Source organism: Phocoena phocoena, chromosome 18 (assembly GCF_963924675.1).
Source record: "Phocoena phocoena chromosome 18, mPhoPho1.1, whole genome shotgun sequence".
In the NCBI taxonomy this organism is placed as follows: Eukaryota; Metazoa; Chordata; class Mammalia; order Artiodactyla; family Phocoenidae; genus Phocoena; species Phocoena phocoena.
This window is the reverse complement of record NC_089236.1, coordinates 4,220,789-4,239,007: the sequence shown is the minus strand read 5'-3', so window position 1 is coordinate 4,239,007 and position 18,219 is coordinate 4,220,789. Positions and strand designations below refer to the sequence as shown.

The following is an 18,219-nucleotide window of genomic DNA, read 5'->3' as shown; positions in this document are numbered from 1 at the left end:
TGAGCAGACCTGAAAGAGGTGAGGGAGGAAGCTGAGAAGCTGGGGAGAGACAGATGCGGATGGAATAGCAAGTGCAGAAGTCTCGAGACCACAAGCGCGTGGCAGGTTCCAGGAACAGCGAGGACAGCGCTGGAGCTGGAGCAAGCAGGTGACGGGGTGGGAAAGACACGGCAGGACACGCAGGGCCTTGTTGGGCACAGTAAGGGGTCTGGCTGCCACGGATGGGGGTGAGAGGAGGAACGGCAGGAGGACCACCCAGGCTGCTGTGACGAAGAAGACAGGTGCGGGGAAGGGGGAGGAGACAGCAGCTGGGAGCCACTGAAGGAAAAGCCGGGTGTGGGGTGGAGGGGGTCGTGGGCGTGCGCGTGTATGGAAACAAGGTCTCCCTGTAGCTTGGACAACTGGGAAGGCGGGTAAGTCTGTAGGACGGCAAGCTGGACAGTCGAGGCAGGAGGCAAGTTTGGATACGTTCAGTCTAGAGAGAATCTGAGTCATGGGTCAGATGTGCCAGGCAGGTCTGGGCTGGGAATCTGGGACTCGGCAGCCAGGGAGCAAGTGTGAAGAGGAGAGGCCTGGGATGGAACAGGCAAGGGTCAGAAAGCAGTCAGGTGTGGATGAGAGGTGCTTCGTGGAGAAGCAGAGCCAGGGAGCAGGCTAGAGAACCACGGCAGGTGTGGGTGTCTGTCGTCTGTCACAGACGCAGTTAAATATACGAGTCTGCAGCTCAGGGAGGAAAGAGGCTGGACTTGTGAATTTGATGGTCACCAGCAAGACTGGGCAGGGCTGCTCAGCGAATGGGGGTTGATAAAGGAATAAAGAAACCTGAGGACCGTGCCCGAGACGTTTCCAACACTTCAAGTGGAATTTGTTACTGTGGGTTTTGCTTTTTGAAATTCACGCAGGAGAAGATGGCTGACAACAGAGCAGCCCTCTCTCCGAGCCACTTAACTGCTACTGTTTGCTCAAGCTTTAGACCAGCCTGGGAGCGGTCCTCGTGCGTGTCCCTCAACTACTGCATCGGAACCAACTGGGGACCCTGTTGAAATCGAGGATTCCATGTTCCACCCCAACCCTACCAAAACCACCTCGGGGGCCAGACCCCGAGAAGACAGAAAACTCCAGATGATTCTCATACACACTAAGTTTTAAAGCACTTCATTAAAGGCAGGGAGAAAAAAGCAGAAGACAATCAGAGCGGAAGGGAAATACAGGTAAGACTGACGGCAGTGACACAGCGGGGGAACTCTGTAGCCAGATCTGGGCATCGTGTGCAGAACTGGGGCGGGAAGACTCAACACGGAAACACGGGTTCAGCTCCTAAAGACCACCGTCACCGTTAGGGTCAGGCCACTCACTATCGGAATTCCTCAGTTCTTAACATGTTTTAGAACAGCTTTATACGAATGAGTTGAATTTTTAAGAAAAGGAGTATGGTAGTTTCATAATCTTCTGTATTTTGTGTCGAAGGAGGGAGTAAAAATAATTGTTTGGGATAAAAGAGTCAAAGTAGGCTCAGCATATCACAGAATTCAGCATTATTCTAGAAATGGAAGGCTCATTATGATTTCTTTCTACTAGAAAGGTGTCTATTTCACATCTTGTATTATAGCACTAAGTGTAACAGAGAAACGAATCCGTATCTAAACCATAAGTCATTAGTTCATTATGGAGGCAGAAGATATAGATATTATTAATGAAAACAGCTGAAGAGATTTATTTGGAGGCCACCTGTTAAGGCACGTTTTAAAATAAAACACCTTTGTGTATATAAAAATACAACTGACTCCATATTTTGATTTATGAAAAATAAATTTATTACATAACACCTTGTTTTTAACAATGTTCAATTTCTTTAAATTCAGAATACTTGTGTCATTCATGTAAAATAGTTTGATACAGTACATTGTATGTTATAGGTTTTCTTTTTCCTCAAAAATTCTAAGGCTCTCCTACTCCTTCTCCTTTGCTGAAGTAAGGGCACCCTAAACAACGTGCGAACAAGTTTTTAAAAAGAAAATGAACTGAACAAAATTTTAGTAGCACTACACCAACCAGCTTTCAAATCAGGACAAAGTATCTGAATTGGATGCCGCACCTTTTTAAGGAAGTTATCGTTCATGCTTTTTTCATCTTTAAAGCATGCTCACAAGTCAGCAACACCAACAGGAAAAATGAAACACCGTCTATGACAATCAGTTTAGTTTGTTTGCTGAACCAAACAGGTTTATATCAATGACAACATATTTAATTACTATCAATAGCAGCTTTAATACCAGTCAAGTCATAGATTAAAAGTAAAAACAAACTCATAAGTTGGAAATCAATCTTTGGGAGTTTTGAAACCTTCCTGGAAAAACTATGTGGCTTCTTGTACTTTCAAAAAATTCCAAGCAGTATTCTTGGTCAAAAAACACTGATTAATGTAGAAAACGAATCAACCCACTGTTAAGACACTAAAATGAACGGTGTACCGAAATAATCTCATTTTGAGTCTTGGTTACTTTGTTAACATATACTGTATGTTTCAAGTACCAGTTAAACTTTTGTGTGTGTGTGTACTATTGGTCAGATAATGTTGTTACACTGGAAGAATTCACCACATACAACGACAAATGCTCGCCCCTAGCACGTTTCACAGCTTCAACTGCTACAGACTGTCACTGAAAAAAATGCATCGGTCAGTCTGAACCATGTCAAGTAAACTATGGAAGTAGCAAACCCACAACACAAACTGTGCTAGCACTTTCTTCTCAAGTCTAACTCCAAAAAGGTACAACTTGGAAGCCACTACCCCAATCTGTGAAAAGTGGTGGAACTCGGCTACCGGACATTTGACTACGTGGCTGCACAGCACATTCTCATGGCCCATTCCAGGTTCCCGCCGAGAGCCGCAGGCAGCCCTGCAGCACGGCGACAGTGCATGGACAGTATCCGATGCAGCTCAGTACCGGTGTGTCTGATGGGAGTACTGTGGAGGCTGCTGGGAGGTAGTTGAGTATCCCATGCTGCTCTGTGGCTGTGATGTGCTTGGTCCAGGGTTGGGATAGGCAGCATGTGGATTGGAACGCTGGAAAAGGAGAGGGAGGGCAGATGTGACTCAGGTGTTCTACGCGCTGGCTGTATCCTGAGCCGGCAAGGCTTATGTGTGTTTGAAATGTCTTCTATTTTACGGCAGTAAGAATTTTAAAAGTCTTGTGCTATGTATCGGCTTTAGAATTAAAATGACAAAACCCCCGAATCTTTTAGTACCAACTTTTCTTTACGAAGGTCTGAAGTATTTCCGGTCAAATCACACGAAGCTGAGTCTCGCTACTGTGCTGTGCAGTTCGTTGCTTTTTTCTGTAACAGGAACTCCCTTTTCTGCTGTTTTGTATCGACCTGAGAAATGATAACTAACTTGCCTGGGATGCTTACTCCTGAACTCAATGATGTGTACATGAAGAAATTCAAAGCTAATCTACATGCTTGTTTCTTCAATAGAAAACTCTCAACACACACGCGTGACTAAAGATGAATATGACAGAAAAGGGTACCGCAGGAGCGTTTCTTCAGCATTAATGTTTTTATGCCCTTTACATTAATGAATCTTACTTTCTGCTACAAGTGATATACAAAAGTAAAGTTACAATTATTAAAATGTAGGAAGAGTGGTATTCTCAACTCTACAAGCAGCGCAAGGGGCAGCGTTCAGAGTCCTCTAGTTTTGATCTCTCCTATTGCTACTCCCACTCCTGCACCTCTCTCTCATACTGTTAGTTCCCCAAGACAAACACTACGAAAGAGTAACCACGATTTAATACTTTCTTCCTTCAAAGCATGTTTAATTTGCAATTCTGCCAACCCTAGCGAAAATAACATTTTAAAAAGAGTGGACATGTGAAATTGTAGTCAGAAACGCTATTTTTGAAACCACCCACAAAACCCACCACAATAATAACTTCGACAAACAGAAGCACAGCATGCTCCACCTGCTCCATTTTCATGCTCAGGACGCACCACCTGAGCGTGCAAACAATCCTTGTGCCGAGAGGTGCGTTCTTTCCCTCCAGGTGGGGAGGAAAAGGTAGTGGAGCAAACATCAACCCGCAAGACGCCTGTCTGTGAGCTTACAGGAGGACAATTACTACTCGGGCAGACAATGATTCCCAGGGTTTGGTGGGCTGGACCTCCCGTTAACCATAGCAAAGAGTTCATATCTAGTTCTTGAGGTGTAGCCGCAGGCTCTGGGAGCCGTATTAGTTTACTAAGACCTCTTTCTCTCTTTTAGTAGGGAAATAACTCTAACTGGTCAAGTTTTCAGTATGCTTCCACACTGAAATCCAGATCAGTTGAGAACAGGATTAGAACCAGCAGGGAAGTGGTACACGATGTTCAAAATGGGTCTGTCGGCAAAGGACCTGACCATGTCACTTGAGAGGATCCACAAGTGGCATCGGAGCCACCCCCAGCAGATCTGAGTCTGCGTCCTGAGTCTACCTCCAGCTCGTGGGGTGAACACGGGAAAGGGGTTTAACCTCTAGAGCCCCAGTTTTCTGAAACGACAATAATGCTGACCTCACAGAGTTGTAACGCTTGGAGGAAATGATGTCTGTTTCATACTTAGTAGAAGAGCTGGCACATGGTAAGTACTCAGCAAGCTCTTCCCATGATTACAGTCACCACCAGCACCACCACCAGCACTCAGCAAGTGTGTCCTGGGCCCTGTGAACGCTACTAAGAATTCTAATGATGACGACGATAGTAAGAACGAATAGGTGAGTGGTGCCATCTACTAAATGCCTGTCGGTCAGGCCGGCCACTGTCCTTAGCTCACGTCCGCTCATGGAATCCTGACCACGGCCTCACGCTGACCATCATCCACATCCATCCGACAAATGAGGAAACTGAGGACATCTGAACCACCTACTCAAGGTTGCCCAGAAGTCAGTGGTGGGGCTGGGATTTGGAAGCCTGAGTCCTTAATCACTGTGGTTTCAGAAACGACAGGCATCACTTCCTGAGCGCCCACTGTATGCTGGGTGCTGAAGTTCACCACAGCTGTTCCCACGGCAACGGCAGGTTAGGCTTCGCCCGTCTCATGTTACAGATGAGAAGCTAAAGCCTTGTCCAAGGTCACAGAGTTAATGAATGGCGTAATTTACATCTGATCATGTTAAGTCTGGCTAAGCCCCCTCTACTGTACCACCAAGTGCTTTCAATGCCAATAACTCTTCATGTCAACGTGTTTCCCAGGCATGTAAAGGTCGGTATTTTCTTAACGACGTCGCATTTTCCAGTGGTCACAAGCCCACATGCAATACTGACAAGGCAGGTCAATGCGAAACAGACGGGAAGTACCTGATAGTCTGAGGTCATGATCAGTCCACCTGAGGTAGTGGTAGGAGGGACGACTCTCACTTTCTTCAGCGGGGGCCCCTGGGTGTGACTGCTGTCTTGATTCCCTGGGTGGCCGGTCCCATTCGTGTGGTTATTGCCCTGCTGCTGCTGCTGGTTCTTCTCAAGTGGTTAAACACAAAAATAAAGCTCAGCTCAGGAGGAGAACAGAACATGTCCAAGCCAGGAAATGGCAGAGTGGCACCGAATCAAACAAGAAGCGGCCAAGCGCACTTTAATACTTACTTTGTCTCCTTTGTCATCAGGCTCCTCTTCTGTTAAAAATTCTCGCTTGGGGTAAGGGATTTGACAACCGGCAAAAACGCTGATCATAAGAAAAAAGAAAAGTGATTTCGAGTATACTAATCAATACTTCAAATGCTGCATTTAAGTGGTTTTTGTTTTCATCTTTTAAGATGGACCCTCTGCCTGCTATTTGTGATATAAGCACCTTTCATGCCGCTGTGACACAATGAATCTCTTCTTCTAAGCAGTGACGTCACAGCAGGCCAGGGGAGGGCTTTTCATTGTATAAAAATCATCAATAATCATCTGATAGGACTCAGCTTTCTTCTTTGATCCCAGGCTCCTTTTTGATCACCACAACCAAAAGATAGATTCCAGCTGGAATGTCATTATTTGACTCTCCAAACTGCATTTAAAATGAGAGTATGGAAACACAAATATACTTGGGAATGGAGTCTGCAACTGGAACACAATACTGTAACTGCAAGCAGTGAGCCAGCTCAGGGAGTCTGAAGGAGTGACAGCTGTAAAACCCCTGACGACACTTCAATCGTCAGAGCTCATTTTTCACTTCTCATAAGGATTTCCTTGGGTCCCCATGTAAGAGCAATGGCAACTTGGAGCTGACAACTGAAATAAAGCATGCACCAAAAAAGTCTATCGTGCTAGTGAGTTAATAAACTGATCACTTACTCTGATGTAGGAAGTGGGTCTTCTAGGAAATAGGGGTCCTGCATAGCCTGCTCTGAGGTAATTCGCTTTATTGGGTCCATGGTAAGCAACTTCTGAAGCTGAAACCACAAATCATAAATACGTCACTGCATTACTTCTCTTAGTTTTATACTCTTTGGCACATTTTCGGGAGGCATATGTTTTCTGATGAATAACACCAGAATTTGGAGGGTATTTATTCCCCCAAACTAACAAAAAAAAAATCTCCCAATTGTTCCATTTAATGTAATAATTCACATTTTAGTCATTCTAAGACTCATTATCTCACTTGGTTCTCCTACAAGAAGTAACTAAACTTATGTCTTCTTACTCTAAACCAATGACCTTCTCCCTAAACTGCTATATCCAATTTAAAATGGGACTAAAATTCTTGTATTTTCTGTTAAGGGGAAACCTTATTATAACACAAATAATACACCAGCCACATGTGGCTATTTAGATTTAAATCTAAATGAATTATAACCAAATTAAAAATTAATTAATTAATAACCAATTAAGAAATCAGTTTCTCAGTCATGCCAGCAAGCACACGTGGCTGGAGCTGCCCTACCAGACAGCACGGGCATCCGAGTCCTCCTGACAGCGCTGTGCTGGTCTGAATAAATGTGGTGGCTGGCACAGAGCTCGTAAAGTGCAGAGGTGTAGCTATGAATTTATTAGTTGAGAGATTCTGAACAAGTTACTTAACCACTTTGTAACCCCATTTCTCAAGTGGAGATTAAAAACAGTACCTTTTATCATAAGTTTATTTTCAGAATTAAACGAGTTAATATGTGGAAAGCAATTATAGCAGTGCTGGGTACAAAGAAAGCACTATATAAGTGTTAGCCATTATTATTACTATTATTACATAAAGCAATGTCACACTAACGTGAAAACTCAGTATCTTTTGGCTGAAATATAATTTACTGAAGGCTCTATGAACTAGAGTATTTGATGTAAATATGTGATTTAAGAGATGATCTAAACAGTAGTCTCTTAGCTTAGATCTCTGATCTAATGCAGTGTTTTCCAGGCTTCAGAGTACACCAGAGTCATCCCTGGAGCACTTCCTAACAACTCCCAGATGTCTCTGGTGCCGCTAACCCATGACCATACTCTGAAAACCAAGCAACTAGCAGACATGTGGAGACAGTGGGAGATGACACAATCAGAGAACAAACGAACAGAAAATATTTTTAAATGCAGATGAAATCCTGGGATGCTGAGACTTCAATTTTAACGAGCTGATATTTCAGTGGAAGCACAATTTATTTTGAGATTGAAAGGAAAAGCATGCATTTGCTACTTAAAATACTCAACAGTTTTAATGGAATTGTATTAGAGCTTTCAGATGGAACCACCCAAGATAGGTCGCCCTAGTAAAAACAAGCAAGTAAGCTGTAAAGGAAGCCTATCTCTCTACACTTTTTGGTGGTGGTGGTAGCGAGAGTCTCCTCAGACTAGACTGAGTAGCAGTGAATTGGGGGGGCGTAAGATAATTCCCCTAAATTGTGACTTTTGTTCTACCACTATTATCATTATTTTGTTAGAATAAATAAGGCCATAACTTTGAAGGATCTAACTTACCTTCCAATTTGGGTACTATTTTAAGTACATTATAAGAAGCCATGATTTGGATAACAATACACTGTGTGGTAATATGGTCAGTTAAGCACTGCTTTTTAATTGCTGATACACAACATGATAAAAAATTACTGAAGAAGATGCAGAAGCAGAAGAGGAGAAGGAGAAGAAAAAGCAGAAATACAAGAAATATTTGCCAAGGGGCCGGGTACTGTAATAAAGGAAAGCTTAATCCTTTCAAAGTAAAAAAATTCCCATTTAATGAACTCATTTAAAAATACTGGGAATAAAGGATTAAAAGAATTTAAAGCCAAGCAAAATATAACCTGCTTCCCCAAATTCCCCCTTTATATTACTTTTTTTGAAAACCATAAAACTGAAAAACATTTTTAATTGTTATGATGTAAAAATGGAAAGTTTACTGTAAACAAGTTTAAATTGACAACAGTTGAATATAATGTCACAAATTACCTTGATAGCGCAGATTCATTTAGATTCTAGGTCAAATCATTTTTCCATTATATACTGTCTACATACTACATTTCTCATATTCTTCCAGAAAAAGCACATAAAGGTCCCTGAAGGACCTTTAACAGCCAAGTCTATAAGAGGCAAACGTATAAAGAGGTAATCTGTAAAACTTATTTCTGAACAGTGGGATTGTTTTCATCTTGATTCTTCTTTGAAATTTTAAAGTAACTGATGAAAACCAATAAATGGAATTTTAAAAATGACTTGACAGACTTGGTACACTGACTCTCTTTAGAAAATCGAATGTAACCAAACATTAAGTCTGTGAATTAATGTTTAGAAAAATTAGTATTAATTTTTCTAATTAATTAGAAATTCTAATTAATTTTTCTAATTAATGGGCTTAGAAAAACAAGTATTCGATATCTTTACTATATGCACCAACGAGATCTCTGCATTAGTATTACTATTAAAGAACTCTAAAAGTGCTGAGTAACCACAGAAATTGACTCAAAAAAGCCTCAGTTGGGCTTACCAGGGGGAAGAAATGCATTAGTACTGTTTAGTACTTTTCTCTAATGCTTACCAAGTGGAATGCTTTACTATCTGGTTTAACTTTATGTTTTTCCATATACTTGATAAGGCTGCAGTTGGTATACCTGAAAGAGAAACACTATGAAATAGCTATATTAGATATGAGGTTAATTTTACATTGGCTGAAGTTTTTCCAAACAGAATTATTTTAATGATAACCAACACAGAACATACATTGAAAATGGTATTCAATCAATTTTATATTTCATTCAGTATTCACACTAGTCACTTCTGAATGGATACTATGGATTAAATGCAAGATAATTTCATGAATAATATACACACTGTTTGGCTTTGTTCACATGAATGCTATCTCAACAATTATCTTAAATAACATATGGGTCAAGAGCTTAACTCAGCCTTACTAGTAAGTTTAAAATAAAAACAAATTAAAAAAAATCTGTCACAGGTCTATAAAATCCCTCTCCCAATCCCCTTGATCTTACATTGAGAATAAATGAAATATTCCTTCTTCTCCATTAAAACGTACTTAAATTTACAACCAGCCTGGGTGGGTAGGCAGGTGGCTATCAGCAAGGTTTGTTTATTTCAGTCTCTTACTGCTTCAGCTATGATACTTTCCATGGATGCACAGCTTCCAGAAAGTAATAAATATGGAAAGAAATGAACTTTTTTTCTCATATCCAAATCAGCTGCTAATATAAGATATGCATCTTCTTTCTATCACCATTCAAACATCTTAAGAAATGAAGACTATCATAATGCAAAAGTATTTATTAGACTAAATAAGTAAAATTATTGAATAGAATGATCTTGTGTTGAGTATTCTACCATGTTGAGTATTCAATCTTATACTAAGAATTCTAGAAAAGCAAAAATCAATAAAAGGTCTATTTTCTTTCCAACTTACGTATTTCTTCTGAAATCTTTCATTAATGTTGAATGTTCAGGCATCTTTTTTATATCTTCCCAATCTTTATCTGTGAAATACATTGATATAATTTTATATTGTCTAGGTTCCTTTTCTCAAGAATTTTAATAAAGGTTACTTCACTTTTCATTACCTGTCCTATACTTTTAACTTCCATGAAAGCACAGACTTTAAATAAATGGTCAGCTATAGTAAACATCTTAAACATGTAAATGCAATTCCCCATACCTTGTACTGAGTTCAATCTCTTTTTAACTTTATTTTTTGAATGCCTACTTTCTACATGTTTTACTATAAGTTACCTCAATTTCTGTAACAACAGAGGAACAAGTTATAAACAAATATTTCTGTTATTTAATAGTTCTATTTCTATTTGTAAAACCACTTTTGTCCCACCAAATTTCTTGGTTAAATCAGCACCCAATCTCCTCAACAATAAGTGTACTATCTTCCCCCTCAGTAGCTTTAAGCTGTACCTCTTTTCCTATGGCCCTCCTCACTTTCCCCTCATTAAATACACTGGTTTATGTGGTCATCAAGGTAAGCAGTAGCAGCTCTTTGAAATGGAACAGAATAGGATGCAACTAGCATATTAACAAGTCAGCTGGTGCCCTGGCTAGTTTCCAGCTACTGGATACATTAGGTGGGAAATACCTAGATCAGTCTTGCTGGCATTAGAGCTACTCAGACACCACACGCTTTTTTAGAAGCTTGCTGTCACCCTCAGGGCACTTCACTGCGAGCCTACAGGTGCCCGCACTCTACCAGGTAGCTTCACAGCACTTCAGCTTTTACATGACCTTCAGAGGTTTGCTTTTCTTTCAACTGACTTATAAAAATATTTGCTACCTAACCTCCAGATATCACATATTGTAAACTAAACACATGCTTTAAATTCCTAAATGGCATTTTCTCCTTAACTACTTCCTTGTTCAATTTCTCTATTTTTGTCAATTTCTCAAGCTAGAAATCCTGAGATAATCTTTTATTCTTTCCTCAATTACATGCTTCCTGTCAAAAATTATATCTTTATTCTTTCTTCTCCATCCAAATCACTTTATACCTGGAGTACCGCTACAGGTAAGCAGCTGGTTTCCCGACTTGAGTTACCTTTCTTAAATTGATTTTTACATACCCCTGCCACACTAATCTAAGATTGAACATAAGCCATGTCACTAGTTCTCAAGAACTTATCACAGAGTCTCATTCTTTAGCACAAGTCTAAATTTTGCTGCCTGCCTTTTAGGTTCCTTATAAGCTAAGCCTACCCTAACTGTGGAACCACATACTAAGAACCATTTTAGAACCATCACCAATGGAGACTTGCCCCCCAACTCCACCCCTGTAAGCCATGCTCTTTCCCCTGGGGCCTCTGAAATGATGGGTACATTCAGAGGTGGGAAGAAAAGGCCATTCTCCCCATTACTCGAACTACTCCCATTCTCTCAACATTCTCCTTAGAGCAGTTCAATGTCAACTCCAAGAGGGCAAGAGTCTGTTATATGAACAATATTTCATATTTAACACAGTGCCTGAAACATGGCAGGTGCTCAATAAATAAATATTTAGTGAATAAATGAAATTCCCATCACAACAAAACAATCTTTGTAGAAATGTCAGTCAATTTTGGAGAAAGGTAGTTATTCTGCATTTACTGATAATTAACACTTACAAGGGATGTGGAATTATAACTCCCAGATATTTCTGTATTAGTTTTGAGTTACGGACCTAAGAAAAATTCATAATAAGAAATAACTTCTAATAAGTACTTGACTGGCCAGAACTATGTAGGGGTTTTAAACAAATTTTCTTTATTCTGGACCTCTGGGCAGAGTTTCTGGTGGGTGATGAACGGCTGTCTTGGGGCACAAGGGACTGGGATGCAGCTAGAGATCTAAAGCCTGTGACGGGACACCCAACAACTCCCTCCCTGCTGCAATCAGTGCAGGCATGGTCACTGTGCAATGTGAGCCCTTCACTCACATCCTGACTGTTCTAACTTCAAAGAATGTTCTTACTGACAGGAGTTATATAGCAAAAAACACTATTATTCAATACAATGTACTGCACAGTGCCCTAAATAGAAATAGTGTTCAAAATTTGTAATCAAATACCAAGTAATGACATTATTATATATACTGCCAGACAAAAATATATACTACTGAATTTTATTTCATCTCCAATGGTGAGAACTAAAGGCACCTTTTAAATACAGATACTGCAATCATTTTAAATATGAAACAAAACAAAACCCAAAACCAAAATGAAACAAAAATACACCCTGCAAATTCAAGAAACCCCTAAATATTTTATGCTAATATGTGAACTCTACAAATTTTGCTATTTCTATGGGTCTTTGATTAATGCAAGTCATCAACACAGAGAATTGAGTAAGAGTAGCTTTCATCAGCTAAAAATATACACCTTTCCAATAAAGATATCTAAGTTCAAATAACAGTGATTTAAAAACAAAAACAAAAACATAATGTGTACCTGCAGGAAATCCCATTACATTGAATATTCTGTCCAGCTGGTCATGGTGATAAGGATTACTAGTTTTGATGTCCTCTTGTCGACAGTGAAATATTGGTTCTGACGTTAGTAGTTCTGCAAATATACACCCTATAGCCCAAATATCTTTAAAACAAAAAGAAAGAAAAAAAAAAAGGGAAAAGAAAAGAAAAAAAAGGAAAGAAAGGAGGAAAATAAAGTGGTTCTTTCCAAAAGAAAATGCATTTTTATGTTGGCAGGGAGTGTTTTTTAGTTCTTTTTCTCCCCTAATAAGCCATATTAATTCCTAGCAATTATAAATATCAAGGAATATTGTCTGTACATACATATTCCCACCCCACCCACCCCAGTGTTTCATTCCCTGTTAAACCTCCATCCCACCCAGTGGTCTCAGTCCAAGTTTAATCGAATTTATTACCTAAAAATTTTGGTGAGTTTAAGTGCTTCAAACATTACCTTATCTGTGAAATACATACAAAGCTGCAGATGGAACATGGGAACCATAAACAAATAAAGCGAAACGAAAAAATAAACAAACAGAAAACCCAAACAGTCTGTGAAATTGTGCATACTTGCCAAAAACAATCAGCACCATTTTTTGAGGTAAAAAATATTTTTTATTCCTATCTAGTTTATGTACTTATTAACTTGTGAAGCTTAACAATTATCCTGCCATGTTAGCACTAGTTAGCAAGGTACTGTTCCAACAAGAAAAAGACAATGCCTAGCCTCAAATATTCTAATGAAACAGTATTTATACTGGAAGAGCTTTTTGTTCAAGTGTTTCTCCATGCTATAGCAGAGTCAGACTTTGCAAGTTTAAGTGTTTTATAAAGACAAGAAAATATGGGGCAAAATACTACCTTTAAATAGGCACAGAGGTGACAAATTCATAAGAATTATTTAAAAGCCAGGCAAATGGATTCCTCTTTATACAACAAATTTCCTTCACTCACTTTAAGATACAGGCTAACTTTCATTCACATTAAATTCTTACTAAGAGAACTATTGGCAGTGGAAAGATATACATGCCAACCTGGAAGCTGAAGCTGAAAGCCTCCATTTCTACTCAACAAATCCCTAAATCGACCACGGTAACTTCCCTACACTCAGCACAAGCTGTGCACACAGCAGCCACTCAGTAAGTGGTTTCTCACCGACCTAACCAATACCTGTGGTAAACACAGCTATAGAAGGACAAAGTAACATCACTATTTTATTAAGGCCGATCATTCAGGTATGGTAATAACGGTCACTTAAATAGAAAGTGGGGAAAATGTTAATTTATAAATAACTGAAAATTCCTAAAATCTACAACTGGAATATAGATATTTAATTTAATGTAAAATTATCACACTTACATTTCAAAGTAACAAGGTAAACATCTATTTACTTTAAGATGACCAACGAGACTACAGCAAGTGATTTTAAAAATGACACTGTCTGCCCATCAGTTTTCTCCCCCATCAGAGAACCAAGTCTGGCCAACACTACCATATGGAAAAGTCTCATCAAGAAATAAAAGCCAAGCTATTTTCGTTTTACTACCAGAGAGTAAGCGGGAAAATTAATTATTTTGTGATTATTCTTTATACATGGTTATCCCATAGGAAGCTGACCTTTGATCATCTCAATCCAAGGGAATATAGGCAAGCTGAGTGGGGTCACCAAGAGGGCCGGGGGGTCAGTCTGCATCTGTAAAACGCTACTCATAGCGCCCAAGAGACACTGTAACAACTCAGCCTCGTTATGAAAACTCGAACAAAAAAATAAAACATGTAAAGGAAGATGAGAGGTAAGCAAATAGTTTAGCTATCCTATGTTGCTTTAAAAAAAAAAGTCAGGAAAGTAGGATTTCCATAATTACTTTACTGAACCTTGCTTACTTTACCCTAAATAACCTCTCTTCCTATCTTTTCTATTATCTTTCACCTTCTGTCAATTTCACCATCCTTCCCTTCTTCAAATCCAGACATTAATCACGAATCTGAGTTAGCTGATCAGGCTATTACTTCGGATTAATTTCTAAATCTTTGTAAACAAGTCTCTCCTATCTTGCCTATTTTTTCAGATTGTGCCAAGGGAAAAGTCCCTTCCTGCTCACCTACCTGTCAAACTCCTTCTAGAAAGACTTTCCAAATTAAAAACATACAAATCCCATCTATTTCTCAAAGTATGTGATGTTCATGTGTAGCTACTGAGCTAACCAGGCAAAGTGGACCGCAACTGGGGGCTACACAGAACCAAATGGGGGGAGGAAAGATGTGTTAAATGTGTTTTCATCAACAAGTGTACTAACAGTTAGCTTCTATCTCAATGAAAGAGTAAATTCACATCTTCCCGGTTTCATTGAAGTTCAGACTTTAGTAAAACTTTTAAGACTGCCCTAGTTGACTATTAATTAAAGACTGATACCCCTCCTTCAGCCTTCTCCACAAGGTCAATCAAACAAAACCCCCAACAGTCAAAACTGAATTAAACTTTGTCCCCAGGAGCACAGTGTTGACTAAGCTACCATCTTCTCTCTTGGGTTTAATGACTCAGCTTGCAGTTCCATACAATGGAGTGAATGAGCACAGCACTAAGATCTATTCGCCACGAGGGTGGGAACATGCTGGCTGACGTGCTCAGATTTCCCCTATGCTCTCTTGCTTCTTCTCAGCACCTTCGGTCTAACATAACCCACCAAACTCCACTGGCAGATTTAACCCTTCTAAATGAGACCACTAAAATGAACGTATATCGAGCAAATAATAGGTAAATTCAACCACAAAGGTTCTTCTATCTGCTGAGCCTACTACAACTACCAGACAGGGGAGTCAAAACGCTAGGCAAGTGCCTTCAGGGTGGTGGTGGGGATGTGCTGAGTGCTTTACTGCATGCTCAGGCTACCCACCTGTGGAGCTGGACGAACGAACCGTGTGAGAGAGACTGGAAGCAAGGAAGAAGTTTCATTTTCTACTCCCGGATTCTGTTTTTTAAAATTTATATTAAAAATGGCTTATATATGACTTCTGTCTCTCTCTCAAACAAAAAAGCAATTTGTAAGATATCTACATTATCACTTTTTTGAGCAAACATTTTGATAGAAGAAAGCATTTTCCAGTATTGCTCTGGGCCAGGCCAGGCATATGCGGAGGGACTGGGACTGACCTTGGTCTCAAGTCATCTGCCCTCAAGTCAGTTCCCTCTGTGCTCTCGCTACCTCAGAAGGCAGTGGTTTCTATCCAACGTCACAGAACTTTCAGAGTTGAAGGGGATCTAAGAGATGATTTAGGCTAAATTCTCATCTTCAAAAAATGAGGCCATAAAGGACTAAACACCTTGCCTAAACACCGTCCCCCTCCCCGAGTGGCAGAGCTAAGGCTACAAGTCAGAGCGTTAGTCTTGGTTACTTCTGTTGTTCAAAGATGACAACATAGTTTATGCACACAGTCATACTGTTGTCTCAACTGGATGGAGAACCCTTAAGGGTAAACGACATAATTTGCGTTCATTTTGGTTTCTCTTAAGTTTTAAAAAGTCTAACGGTTATCCAATAAATTTTGATGCTGATGAGAAGGAGGAAGCCCTTCTCTTTGCTAAATTATAAAGCCATTTGAACAAAGGACTGTCTAACAGCTGGTAGTCTAGCTTTGTGACAAACAGCCCTGACCTAAAACTGCTAGACTGCAGACTGTCCTGGTGAATAACAGCTTACACAATTCTCAATGCTCACAATAAAATATAGATTTCTTAAGAAAAAAGTAATAAATGATGAGCCATAGTCACAAACCTATGTTATAGTTTATTTTTTACTCAATTTAAATCAATTCAGTGTTGAGTTTTCTGTTAACAGCAGCTGAAATTAGGTAATTATTTCCTTATTTGTATAGCCTCTTAATATGTCTTACCAAAAGTAACACTGCTTTTAAATATTCATTTTCTAGGTGGAAAAAATACCTACGTATCATATTAGTTTTCATGCTTAACCATTTAGAATACCTTTGTAAAAAGGATAACCAAATGTGTGCTTAGGTAGTAATATACATTCAAAAACAGGGCTAGCTTCAATAACTTTTATTTTTCCTCCTAATTGACTTTTAAAAAAATAAATATTTTATTTTGGAATAATTTTAGATTTTTAGAAAAGTTGCAACGGTATATAGTACAGAAAAGTCTTATACCTAACTTAATCTACCTTTATTTTTCTATACAATAAAATGTGATCTCAAAGCAGGTATAAAGATTTGTACATAAAAGATTTTGTGAAAAAAGACATGCTGGATTCAAGATTAATATGGGGGAATGATTACAGGTATTTTTCCTTTCCTCTTCTTGAGTATATATTGAAATGACAGCAAAGAAATAAAGGTCCAAATCCACAGTAATAGAGAGAACCAGAGGAGACAATCAGGGACAAGACCCATTCACTCACTCAGCAGAGTACTCAGTTCTCACCATGCAGGCAATGGCCTCCAGTGGTGAACAGCTGGTCAAGGCTTACCCATGTAGGGGATTTCAGACAGGAAGACGAAGTGTGATGGGTAAGGCTGATGGTGTGACCAAGGAAGTTCTCTCTGAAGAGGGAGTATTTTGACTAAGATATGGATGAAAAGAGACTGGACAGATGCAGACTTGATCTAGCAGAGATACAAATAAAAACATTTCTGCAAACAGTTCAGAGAAGGCCCCAGCCCGCAGTATTACTGCTGAGTGGGAAGCAGACTTGCCCCGCACTGCTCTGGGGAGATTCTGTGCTTGGAGAATCAGCTACAAAGTCTGTATTTTGAACACCTGATCCCTCCCCAGCCACTACTGCCCTGGGGCTACCAGGTACACAAAGCTTGGGCCAAAAGTTGGAGATTCTTCCCTTAAAGAATCTGAACGTCCTCAGCGCAAAGACTTGTGCATACTGGCATTTAGGATTCCCCAGTTAATGGTAGTTCTCTGCTGGATCACCCTGAAGTAAAGCCTGCCTATCTATGAGCCCTCTGATCCATGTACACTAAGTTCCCAAGCAGCTTTTTGTAACCTGATTCTCAAATGCAAAGAGACATCAAGGGTCAACAAACAGTTCAAGAACACCAGCCACATGAAAGGGAGAGAACAAGACATATCAGTAAAAAAAAGCGACTACAAAGAAAACACAGATAATTATTCCAGAAATATAGCAAATTACAAACAATTCAAAAGTATCTTTATCACTGTCCTCACAGTGTATTTAAGAAGCTTTTTTTTTCATAAAGCAATACAATATGTTAAAAAAAATAACCAGAGAATAAGAAGGGGTTCTCAGAAATAAAAAAGACAAAGGCACAAAAGCATGAGAAGAAAAGTGGTATAAAGGATCAATCCAAGAAATCCAACATCTGCCTATACTCAGTTTAGGAAAGAGAAATAAAAACACAGAGGAGCCAATCAAGACTAGCTCAAGAGGATTTCCCACATACATGGGACATAAACTTCAAACTGAATGTGCCTACCAAGTGGCCAGCACACCACTGTGAAATACAAGGGTGAGAAGTCCTATTTGTTTTCAGAAAGGACAAAGCCCCAGGTAATTCACCACTGAATGAGAACAAGATCAATGTGAGACTTTCCATTAGTAACACTGATGCTAGAAGACAATGGATGAGCATCACCAAATTCTGAGGGAAAATTATTTTGTACCTATAATTTTAATCCCTACCAAACTGGAAAGTATCATGAAGGCATTTTTTTCAGAAATCCAAGAACTAGAAAATTTACCTCTAAGATAGGTTACTTAAGAATATGCTGTAGCAAAGTAAGGGATGAACTAATGAAATCCAGAAAGAAACAGATCCCACCCAGAGGAATAAAAAAAGGAAAAA

At 39.5% G+C, this 18,219-nt stretch overlaps 1 protein-coding gene across 2 annotated transcripts in view; it reads right to left on the bottom strand.

Annotated features, from left to right (window-relative positions):
- Nucleotides 1-1,790: 1,790 nt before the first annotated feature.
- The window catches only part of CDK8 (cyclin dependent kinase 8), a 99,047-nt gene continuing 82,618 nt past the window's right edge, over nucleotides 1,791-18,219 (bottom strand). Inside the window, exons 7-13 of one of the 2 annotated variants that reach the window (XM_065895897.1) lie at nucleotides 12,368-12,511; nucleotides 9,854-9,923; nucleotides 8,975-9,047; nucleotides 6,313-6,410; nucleotides 5,620-5,698; nucleotides 5,338-5,493; nucleotides 1,791-3,067 (exon numbers count right to left, since the gene is read on the bottom strand). In XM_065895897.1, the coding sequence (XP_065751969.1) occupies nucleotides 2,942-3,067; nucleotides 5,338-5,493; nucleotides 5,620-5,698; nucleotides 6,313-6,410; nucleotides 8,975-9,047; nucleotides 9,854-9,923; nucleotides 12,368-12,511 (746 nt within the window). In that variant the 3' untranslated portion in view covers nucleotides 1,791-2,941. Of the gene's footprint in view, nucleotides 3,068-5,337; nucleotides 5,497-5,619; nucleotides 5,699-6,312; nucleotides 6,411-8,974; nucleotides 9,048-9,853; nucleotides 9,924-12,367; nucleotides 12,512-18,219 lie in introns of both variants that reach the window. The other variant, XM_065895896.1, reaches the window with a different exon arrangement.